At 38.7% G+C, this 11816-nt stretch overlaps 1 protein-coding gene across 3 annotated transcripts; it reads left to right on the forward strand.

Moving 5' to 3' along the window:
• The first annotated feature begins 519 nt into the window (after positions 1 to 519).
• LOC100694707 (granzyme B(G,H)) lies at positions 520 to 11245 on the forward strand. Of its 3 annotated transcripts, none has more exons than XM_019351958.2 (5): positions 520 to 767; positions 10134 to 10284; positions 10382 to 10514; positions 10615 to 10872; positions 10970 to 11245. In XM_019351958.2, exons 1-5 carry the CDS (start codon positions 710 to 712, stop codon positions 11135 to 11137), a joined length of 768 nt encoding a protein of 255 aa, XP_019207503.1. In that variant the 5' UTR covers positions 520 to 709; the 3' UTR covers positions 11138 to 11245. The 3 variants fall into 3 exon arrangements, with proteins under 3 accessions (XP_019207503.1, XP_003451392.3, XP_013130574.1); XM_003451344.5 differs by lacking the exons at positions 10134 to 10284; positions 10382 to 10514; positions 10615 to 10872; positions 10970 to 11245 and adding exons at positions 856 to 1006; positions 1104 to 1236; positions 1346 to 1600; positions 1707 to 2195 and having other exon boundaries at positions 618 to 767; XM_013275120.3 differs by lacking the exon at positions 520 to 767 and adding an exon at positions 8899 to 10050.
• The last annotated feature ends 571 nt before the right edge of the window (positions 11246 to 11816 follow it).

Consider the following 11816-nt stretch of genomic DNA (forward strand, 5'->3'; position numbering starts at 1 on the left):
CTCCCTTCACCTGCACTGATGTCTACTGCTTCATCCAACTGACTTCAGCATCACGCCTTCAATTTCCAGCTTCAAACTCATGATTCTTTCCTCTCTTTACCGCCACAGCACTATTCACATATTCTTCATTCAAGAGACCAAGCTCCATAATAATGCCTCCTACAGAAGAGTCGTAGTGCCCTCCTACAAGACAAATCCTGCAACCCTCTCTCCATAAACAGTTCACACAATGGAAGAAATGGTCCCAAGGAGGCGCTAAATGAAAAGGCATCTCCTTCCTGTTTTTACATTGCTGGTGGACAGATTATGAGCCAAGTACCATAATGTTATTAATCTTGGTTCAAATATGAAATCAGTAACTCGGTGGGAGACTGTTGTTCATTTAACTTTGAATTTTTACAGTGTTGCAAAATGTTTCAACAACCCAGCTTTTTGAAGGTTTAGACACGGAACACGTTGCCTGATTGTGTAAAGAGTTGTGGTGTGAAAGACTGTGAGAAACTTGCAACCATTAAACAGCCCATGTGTTTCAGGATGATGGGGTAGTGTAATAATGATGAGCAAGATAATGTAAAGATGACACAAGTGCCCAAAAAAACAGGATGCGGTTAGAAGTCAAAATGTGGTAATCAGATTTAACAGAGCAACTGCTGTATAAAAGATTCACTTCACACTTGTGCCAACACAGATTCACCTTTGTGCTGGCATCATGCTCAGTCTGCAAAAAATCCTGCTCCTCCATGTTCTGGCATGTCTCGGACAACTCGGTAAGATCTGCAAAACTTTGTTATTGTCCTCCGATTGTTTAATGGAACGTTAACTTCATTTTGGTTTCCTTTATTTTACTTTTTTCAGCACATGGAAGTGACATCATACATGGTGAAAAAGCCCCAGAGAACTCGATGCAGTACATGGCCTCTGTGCAGGACAATGAGGGTGAACATGTTTGTGGAGGATTTCTCATCACCGAGGACTTTGTAGTCTCGGCTGCACACTGTGATGACTCGTGAGTAATCAAACATCTTCTGCTGTAATCTCTGACTCATAACATTAAAACACATTTAGAAAATGTATTGATTTGCTGTCATTGATTACTCTTTCAGGAGCCTCACTTACGTTGTTCTCGGCAACCACAATCTCAAGAACGGCAATCATCAAAAAATAAAGATTGAAAAGAAAATCATACATAAAAATTATCAACACGTTGGACTGGGTAATGACATCATGCTGATTAAAGTAAGTACATGTTCATGTTCACAACAGTTTACATGTGGTTTTATTATTCATATCTAAAGAACTATCGTATAACCATAGATATATTTTTTACTTCATGTTGTGTCTCCAGCTGTCTGAGAAAGTTCAACTGGGCCACGGAGTACGAGTAATCCAAATTCCACATGCTGAAATAAACCTAAAAGAAAACCAAGTGTGTCAAGTGGCTGGATGGGGAAAAACTAAAACTGAAGGTGAACTTGTTGATGAGCTGATGGTGGCGAACGTGTCTGTCATTACATCGAAGAACTGTGAGGACCAATGGATGATTCTTCCTGCCAATGTTATCTGTGCAGGTGGATATGAAACAACCAAAGGATTCTGTCAGGTATGTTTTCTGTCCTTTCACTTTAAAATGGTTTCATGTTCACAAATGTTAAGAACATAAAAATAATGAATATGAACTGATAAATAAAAATTCTTCCTCCTCACAGGGAGATTCTGGTGGTCCTCTGGTGTGCCATGGGTTTGCTGTTGGTATCGTTTCTTTCAACTACTATAAAAACTGCAAGTACCCCAGTAAACCCAACGTCTATACGGACATCTCAAAATACCGTAAATGGATCGACGAGGTTCTGAGAAATTTTTTTGAGTAAAACACTTAAAGTTAAAGTTTACCTCAGGTTTTTCTTTTCACAAGTTTTTTCTTTTCATCAGTTTAACAAAAATTAAAATACAAACATATCCCACACTCGATCTGTCATTTTCTTTCTGTAACAGCCAAAAGGCTGAATTTTTAATATTATTTCTGCCTTTGTAGTGGACCACGCTTCAGTTTGCCTGTGATGAAAGAGATATTTCCATCCCTGTATGTTTTATTTGCTTCTCAAAATTGTAATTCCGTTTTTTCCAATTAAACTGAAGTTCAGTGTCAAAAGAAGCAACCAAATTCAGACATGAACAGCTCTTCTGGTACAGCTTTATCATTTGTACATTTTTTTCGTTGATGAATTATATTCATAATATAATTTTAGGTCTCCAGGTGTTACCATGGATACAGGTCAATGACTGTAGAGCCACATTCTTCTACCAGAAAATGAGAAAATACATTTCATAACATTTCATTTTTTATATTACTTGTTTATTGCTCTATGAATGATGAACAGAAGCGTACTACAGTAAAGCTCAAAAACATGCTGGTTTCAGGGAATGACTACTTTTTGGTATTTAAGTAATATGAGGATTTTGACGGCTTACTGTCGGCTCCAACATGTACTCGCTGGAGATTCTGTTTGTTTTTGTGTGAAATGCATTACACAACACTTGGTTGTCCTCGCGCTCACAAGTCACCACCTGATGTTTGTGGAGAGGGGTGATTATTGGCAAAAAGTCATAAGATTTGAGGGGTGTAGTAGAATGACCTGGTTTGCAGTGGCTTGGATTTTTTTTATACTGCACACACCTGTGCTGGCAGATTTTATCAAACATTTTAATAACTTCATCTACTGAAATAGAATGTTCTAGTGGTTCAACAGAGACCCATACAAATCTTCCTCTGAGCTTCAGTGCAGGGCAATGAGGCTCAAACAACAACACACTAGATTTCATTTATGTGCATTATATCTTAGTACAGCTGGAGTACAGATTTATGAGGATGAGGATAATGAATAATAAATTCACATTAAATGCTGCAGATGCTTAATGAATGATAATTCAACAGATGAAAAGTGTACGTGCAGTTTTACTAACAGCAGTAATAGTTTCATAACTGTGAGTGTAGAGCATTGACTCTTAATCTAAAACACAAAGGCAAATAGTATATATCCTGCCTGCAGACTCACAGGCAGGACTTTAATTCAAAAAACACAGCTCTTATTGCTGGATATGAAGAGAGGTTGAAAGAGTACTAAAATATTCTACTCAAGTAAAAGTAATATTACTTTGATGAAATTTTACTCAAGTACAAGTAAAATTACCTGTCTAAAAATTTACTCAAGTAAAAGTAAAAAGTAGCTAATTAAAAATGTACTCAGAGCAAAAGTTAAATAGTTTTTTGTTTGGTTTTTTTGGCAGCAGGAGGACAATGGGAGATAAATCTCAACGTATTTGTTTTTTAATTAAAAGAAAAACAAATTAAAGTGCAATGGCAGTTAAACTGGGTAATGGTCACAAGTGCTGTGTGACAAATAAAACCAAACTGTCAGGTATCACAATGTTTTCAAGACAAAACTATGTCATTCTTTCATATGAGATTGTGTTCTAACTGTCAAATAATAGAACAAGTCAAATGAACTTAAAACTTTTCAAATGAACCGTACAGCAGCTGTTATAAAAAATTATTTTTTTTATTGACCCTGCCCTATGTTGGGATTTCGGATTCCCTCCCTGATCCTTTTATTCTGACCTGGTACAAGAAAACGACTCGAGACAGAACAATTCAATTCAACAACTCTTTATTTCACCATGTACATAGGGGATGTGCACAGCATAACAGCCTAAACAGATCCGAGGGGCAGTCCCTGGATCCATTACATTTATACTTCTTTCAGAGTTCCTCATTCAGCATCTGCCTATCCTGGTTTCTTAGTACACTGTGTTGTTGCCCCATTCTTCATGCACAGTTTTAATACAAACACCTCCTTGTATGGTTATCTGCCCCAACTTCTATTTCTATTTCCCTGCACATGCCTTCATTTCCTCTATGTGTGGGTTTCCTTTACATGAACTCTCTATGTACCTTGAGCCTCGCCACTAAGTTCTGCTTCCCCTACTACGCTGGTCTATGTCTCTGTCTATACTTATCCAGATGTGTTAGACAACTGTTAGTTCTGCTTTTTCTGCACCCTTTCTTATAATGCTAGTTTCTCTGTCTGACTACTTCTCTCTTAGAGCCACACAGAAACCTACCCTTACAAGAAGGCCTGATCTTAAGATGACCCTCTCATACCTTAATGCAACAACATTCTATTGCTAATTTTTATAATGCAGCAAGCTAATGCTATCAAGCTATATAAGAATTCCACAATACCTACTGTACCTTTAGATTAGAGTTCCTTTGTGTCCGTCCTACACTGTTACTCTTTAGATTTCTTGTTAATTTTGAGGAGCAGTTGATTTTCAAAGTTAGTAGTTTATCCTTGCTCACTTTGCAGTGAACAGTAGTCCAGCACAGCTAAAGAGGCAGCTGAGGCAGGCAGGCCAGTGTTGTGATGTGGTTTGTTTGATGTGGAGGGAGGCTGGTACTCATTTTATTCATGAAAGCGAAAACAAAATTCAAACATTGATTCAATTCAAATAAAACAGAAAGCAATAAATCTCTACATCCTTGTGCACTGCTTTTAAATATGTATTATCGTCAGATTTATATATTTTTTAGTTTAAGTTATCGTAACAGCCTCAGTGTTTGTTCCTTAAAGGTTCTTCTTGTAATCGGATTTAGCTAAATTTAATAAAGATCTTCACCATTAGGGGGCAGTGTTTGGTGATAATGTTTGCTGCTGTAGTGAGGAACAAGTGGATTTAGTGTTTGTTAGGAGAAAGTGGTAGTTCGATGGTGAGAACTGTCTCTTTAATAAAGTAGGGTTCTGGATGGTGGGGGTCCTTCTCTGTGGACTCTGTTTTCTCCCTCAGTTCAAAGACGTGTTTGTTTGGTTACCTGTAAGAAAATGTGGTATGTATTTGTGGTTGAAGTATTTACAGTACAACACAAGAGTTATGATATGAGAGGTGACATTTCTGTGCATCTCCAGCTGTTTGATAAGGTTCAGTCAGGCTAAATGACTCACCTTCAATGGGCTGAAGTAAACCTACGAGACAATGAAATGTGTCCGCTGGCTCTCACTTACACTTATGCTTAAGTCTTTTAATAAATTATGCTGAAGTTCTACAATGTCCTTTGATTTGACAAAGCCAAGCTCTGTTAACTTCTCCTTCATAATCACGATAATGACAGCGCTCACTGGATTGATCAATACAAAGATGGGAACATTGTGCTGTCCTCACCCTGAGTTTCACAGTTTTCACCAGCTAGACAGCGAGATAACAATGCTTCAATTAACAGAATTATTTTCATTTTGTGCTGATTTATTAATGAATGGCTTCCGACCACTGCCTTCTCTTTGACCATCGTAAAACTGAAAACATACAAAATATTGCATTAGCTAACTAACATTGCAAACTAGCTTGTTACACGCTTACTGAAAGCTAACAAGATAAAACGTTCATACTCACTTAAAAATACAAATTATCAAACCATTTTTAAATGAAGCATTATTATTATTTTATCATCATCAGTATTTACAGACAAATCTCATCGAAAGCAACAACATTTGAAGCTCCTTATCAGCCAATAATACTTATTTTGTTCAGCCATCTTGGATTTTCCGCTTCCTCAATTTTTCTTTTTCCAAAGTAATCAAAGCAATATTACAAAGCAGCCACTAGAGGGAGGGTAGTTTACAAAACTGTATAATCCAGCATAATTTATAAAAGTCTGAACCAGGGGCAAATCTAAAGGGTTGGTGTGGGCCAGCCTAAAATGATTTCTTGCCATCCCTAGTTTTTAAAAATATATACAAGCGATGCTTTTTTTTTCTAAATACTATCGTCACGTTTAGTGCGGAAGAAACAGTTGGGGGAAAAAAGCATTTTCTAAGGACAGGGCGAAAACAGTAAAGAAAGGGAAAAGAAGTTGCCTCTTTCCTATTGGTGGAAAAATGTACCATGTCAACAAATGTTTTTTTAAAAAAGCAACAGGTGGGATTTAGTTGTTTAGGAAGAGGGGAAAGTTTTGGGAGTGACAGCGAGACTGAAAAATAAAATTCATACCCATTTATTCTCACAGGGTAAAAACACAAACACAAGTAACTTTAACTACTTTTCTTTTTTGCTTTCATGTTCAGGAAGATAAACTGGATGGAAATGGCATAGCTCTGAGTAATGTGTAACTGATCTTTAAGTACCTCCTCCTGGGAGATCTGCAGAGATACAGAGTGACACAGACAAACTGTGAACAAGCAAACTGTTAGATGCTGATCAGGCTGAACCTGAAACACACAGGCTGATTGTCTGAGATGCACTTTTGAATCTCGGTGCTGCCGCAAATACTGCTGAATTACATTGTGCATGTATTGTAAAACGTGATCTGTGATCACAATATCTAAAATTAGAAAACTGTTCAAAAACAGCTGGTTGCTCTTTTTCACCTGGCTTACAAAAATAAAAAAGCAAAAATAAAGAAGCTTTTGTGTGCAGTCTGAATTTAAACATTCTTGAGCATTAGTGTGTTCATAAAATCTGACATTGTGAATAATTCTCATGGCTCTCTTTTGCCGTAAACACAGGGATTGTAATGAGCTTTTATAAGTACGTCTCCATACCTCTACTCAGGAATTTAAATTTGGTAACACCAAAAACCACCAACTGACAATCATCATTGTTTTTACATTTAGCTCAAAAAATTTCCATAAATGGCAAATGGACTGATTCTTATATAGCACTTATATAGCGAGTACTCAAAGTGTTCTATACAACATGCTGAGACTGAAACAGCATGGTTGTCAGCACCGTTCAATCTGGAAAATGTGGTTTCTGTGGTTCAGCTTGTGTCATTTTGGCTGTGTCGAGTATTTCCACAGTGAAGAATCCTTCCGTGCAAACACTTTAGAGGGTACTGCCTTTCTATATCTGATACATACACTACTGTGCAAAAGTCTTGAGCGACCCACTAATTGAAATATTTAAAGAAGAGGAGTGGCTCAACACTTATGCACAGTACTGTGGTCTGTTCAGCAACTACAGTAGAATGAAGCGGGATGGTTGAATAAAGTTTTTTGTAGCGTAATCAGGCTCAAACTACACGGCACAGAATGCATTTATGCACGCTGTATCTCTAAAGCACATCTGCTGAAGATCAGTGTGTGTACGTGATCTTCTGTTAACCACAGCAACAGTTACATAACTGAAATTCAACAGGTTTCATCTCCACTGACTCCTTTCAATGTGGAGGAGTGTAGCAGTGCTCTGATCCCCTCTCATGCAGTATCTTAGCTGTTCCATCTCTAAGTCACTGGAGGAGTTAGTCGGAGGCTGCAGGAACATGATCTGCAGGATACGGATAGGGCTGTGAATATTGCCTGTGTGCTCAGGTATCCACAAAACCAGCCAAGCTGGTGAGTCTCACACCTGAGTAGCAGTGAAGATGAGGATCTGGCTGCAAACCGGAGGCATGGCCGAGCATAAATACTCACCGATGAATAGGTAGCTCTCAGGTGTACAAGGCGTATCTGCAACCGGAAGGTCGCCGGTTCGATCCCCGGGCTCTCTGTCCTGGTCATTGTGTCCTTGGGCAAGACACTTTACCCTACCGCCTACTGGTGTTGGCCAGAGTGGCCGATGGCGCGATATGGCAGCCTCGCCTCTGTCAGTCTGCCCCAGGGCAGCTGTGGCTACAACAGTAGCTTGCCTCCACCAGTGTGTGAATGTGAGAGTGAATGAATAGTGGCATTGTAAAGCGCTTTGGGTGCCTTGAAAAGCGCTATATGAAATCCAATCCATTATTACAAGGCAGGCCTGGTAGACACAACCCGCCCACACATCCACCTGGGAGACAACATCAAACAACCTTTTATTCGTCACATACACAATCATACAGAGTACATCATGTAGTGAAATGCTTTTGTGTCTGAGCTGCGGACAGGCTGCAGACGTAGCCGCGCCATTTCAGGGCTTGGTTTTAGCACGGGGAGTCTAGCCAGGACCCCACCTGGATACCGGGTGGGAATCGAACTTGCAACTCCCGCTCCAAAGGTGTGTAAGGAGGAAGGAAAAAAACAAAAGCCCCAGCTAGCCCACACCCCGACACACCGATCCCAGCTCCGGCCTCTTTAATGATCTCAATAAACTTTTTTTCATGGCTCTGAAGTCTAAAAAATACAAATAACAATTTTTTTTTCTTATCACAAAAGTTTAGAAAGTCCTGTGTTACAGCAGCCGAGGCATTAACCACTCCCTCCAACAGAATAGCTTCTATAAAGTAAAGCTCAATTAAATAAGAACTAACTAAATCAAAGAGTTCATCAGGCTGAAAATTACCCTAAAGAGCTCAATAGGATAAAAAACTGAGTTCATCACAGGAGCTCAAAGTATATAAAAGTCTTTATCCAAATAAAAGTAAAGTGGGGGTGTGACCCGGCATGACTGAAGGATGGTTCAGAAATATAAGGCTGTCAGACACAAAGCTGTGTGTTTCAGAAAACACGTTGCAGCACCTTTCTGTGATCTGTGAGGAACGTAGGTTTAGCAGGTGAGTGGTGCAATTGTGCAGACACATGATGTCAAGACCGCTGGCTCTGCCTGCAACGACCCACGTGATAAATAAATAAGCGAAACCATTGAACTTCCTGTGTGTTGGGTCTGCTTCCTGGTCCATACTGGTCCTGGTCCATCTGCTCTGGCTGACACATCACTGACACACACAGCTCATTCTGGCCTGTTTATCTGGAACGTTTTTGTCCACACGTGGAGGTTATATTATCATATAATATATCATAATATAACATTTTTATCAGAATCTTTTTTCGTTATTCACATTGTGGGAGCTGTCAGGACTTTCTAAATATCTGCACAAAACATGAACAGAAATTCTGGTTTTATTTATGTGGTTTCATTTATTTATTTTCTTACTGTTTTTTATTATATTTTAATGTTTGATGAGTGTTTGATCAACAATGAAATCTTTAAGGTCTTTCATAATGGGTGTTGTCTGTTGAAGTTTGAGGTGGTGTGAATGAGGATGGTGTCTGAGCCTGATGACTGTCAGACTGTCTGCACAAGTTTCATGCCTCAATCTGGGCGTCAGCAGAGCTGTGTGGAATTTTTTTGGTCCACGTGTTTGATTAGGCAAATATTTTATGCTGCATGTCCTTCCTGATGTAACCTTCCTCATTCTTCTGAGCCCCCATAACCTGTGGGCCTAGCAAGCCACCTTTAACACCTTTAACATGGACAAGTGGGGAGGGGAACAGCTGGGTCTACCTATACCCACGTTTCCTGATTTTTTTTTCTTATTTTTCAAATGTTTTGATTGTGATTTTTAAAAATAAAATTGAATCAAACCTCAGCAGCATCTTGAAAACCGGGTAAGGGTGAAAGGTGAAGTGCACGATGGACAGGCCGGCAGTCTGTGACAGTGTTAGTAACACAGCCAACTCGATTACAAAAAGAAAAAATGTGTTCATTTGTTGAGATGATCAGGAGTGAAGAGAGTGAAGATGAGTGGACTGACTACAAGGGGAAGGCTTTAGTTTTCAGATTTACCTGATTTATTGTCACAGTGAGGAGAAGCAGGTCCTCATAACGAGACTGAAAGACAGCAAAGAAAAAAATCAGAAATGAGCATGAACTACAAAAACAGCCACTCGTTCAATCTGACCAAGTGTGATTTCCACAGAGAAGAATCTCGGTGTTACACACGAGGTTTCACCCATTAAATGATTAATAACCACAGACGATCAGGAGGCCCAAAGGCTCTTAAATTACATGAATAAAAGTGAGCAGCAAATCGAGTTAAAATAATGACGACTAAACATGATGAATGTGTTTCACACCGATAAGCTGATGAACAAGATGATAACACCAGTTTCAATCTTACGCTGAGTAAAGGATGTGGCTGAAAGCCAAATTTGATGGATTATAATCATATTTGGCAATGAAGCAAACTGCTGTATAAAAGGTTCACCTCAGCACTCCTACAAACACAACTTTACCTTTGTGCTGGCATCATGCTCGGTCTGCAGAAATTTCTGCTCCTCCATGTTCTGGCATGGCTCGGACAACTTGGTAAGAACTGCAAGTCTATTGTCCTCCGATCGTTTAATGGAACATTAACTTCATTTTGATTTCCTTTATTTTACTATTTTCAGCACATGGAAGTGACATCATAGATGGTGAAAAAGCCCCAGAGAACTCGATGCAGTACATGGCCTCTGTGCAGAACAACAATGGTCACCATGTTTGTGGAGGATTTCTCATCACTGAGGACTTTGTAGTCTCGGCTGCACACTGTTATAACTGGTGAGTAATCAAACATCTTCTGCTGTAATCTCTGACTCGTGTCATTAAAACACATTTAGAAAATGTATTGATTACCTCTCACTGATTACACCTTCAGGACCCTCACACACGTTGTTCTTGGCAACCACAATCTGAAGAACGGCAATCATCAAAAAATAAAGATTGAAAACAAAACCATCCCTAAAAATTATATAAAAGTTGGACTTGGTAATGACATCATGCTGATTAAAGTAAGCACATGTTCTTGTGGTTTTATTATTCAAATTATAACTAAAGAACTATCGTATGAACATATATATTTATATTTTTTACTTCATGTCATGTCTCCAGCTGCTTGAGAAAGTTCAGCTAAATGACAGGGTACAAACAATTCAGCTTCCACCTGCTGAAATAAACCTTCAAGAAAACCAAGTGTGTCAGGTGGCTGGATGGGGAAAAACTAAAACTGGTGATAATAAACCTGCTGATGAGCTGATGGTGGTGGACGTGTCTGTCATTGACAAACAAGTCTGTAATGAACTATGGGGTGATCTTCCTGACAATGTTACCTGTGCAGGTGGATATGAAACAACCAAAGGATTCTGTCAGGTATGTGTTCTGTCCTTTCAGTGTAAACTGGCTCCTTGATGATAAATATATAAAAACTGAATAAAAGCTGGTAAATTAAAATTCTTCCTCCTCACAGGGAGATTCTGGTGGTCCTCTGGTGTGCGACGGGTTGGCTGTTGGCGTTGTTTCTTTCAACTATGAAAAAAACTGCAATTACCCCGATAAACCCAACGTCTATACGGACATCTCAAAATACCGTCAGTGGATTGACAAGGTTGTCAAATCCAGAAAATATGAAGAGTAAAAACTTCACTGAAAGTTTGGCTTGTATATTATTGTCAGCAAATGTCAGCATTTCTGATCTTCTGTTAGCATAACCAAAAATGAAAATAAAAATATACCCAGCATTAAACATGTGACTTCCTCATTTATTTTGAACATGTACATTTAAATAAGAAATTCTTCCACATGATATATACTCAGATAATATTCATGTATAACTGTATTATTGTACACCTAAAATACAAATATAACAATATATACTTCACCAACCAAAGGTCACTTTGCAGATGCATTAGAAATTAATTTAAATAGCTCCAAATAATGAAACTTATTTATTTCTCCACCCAATATAAAAATTATACACTCTGCTCTGTTTTATTGTCATCTTTAGAAAACAACAGATGATTATCACCAGCCACAGTCTTCTCAAAGTTTGCAGAGTCACAGTTACACACGTTATTTTAAAGTGAGTGGGGAGTGTAAATGATGCAAACAGATATCAAGAGAATTTGTGTGGCAGTAAATTGATAAGGGAGACTATGTGATGCTAGAGGTGAAGCATGAAACTGCTTTGTGTGATTCATCACTGAATTCAAAGAAATGTTTGTTGATAGGCGATTCACCAAAATCCAGATAAAAACATGCTGATGGCTGCAAATCGTTACACATCTGTAAAAGTGTTTTCACTGCATAAACCATAG

This window comes from Oreochromis niloticus, linkage group LG23 (assembly GCF_001858045.2).
Source record: "Oreochromis niloticus isolate F11D_XX linkage group LG23, O_niloticus_UMD_NMBU, whole genome shotgun sequence".
Taxonomy (NCBI): domain Eukaryota; kingdom Metazoa; phylum Chordata; class Actinopteri; order Cichliformes; family Cichlidae; genus Oreochromis; species Oreochromis niloticus.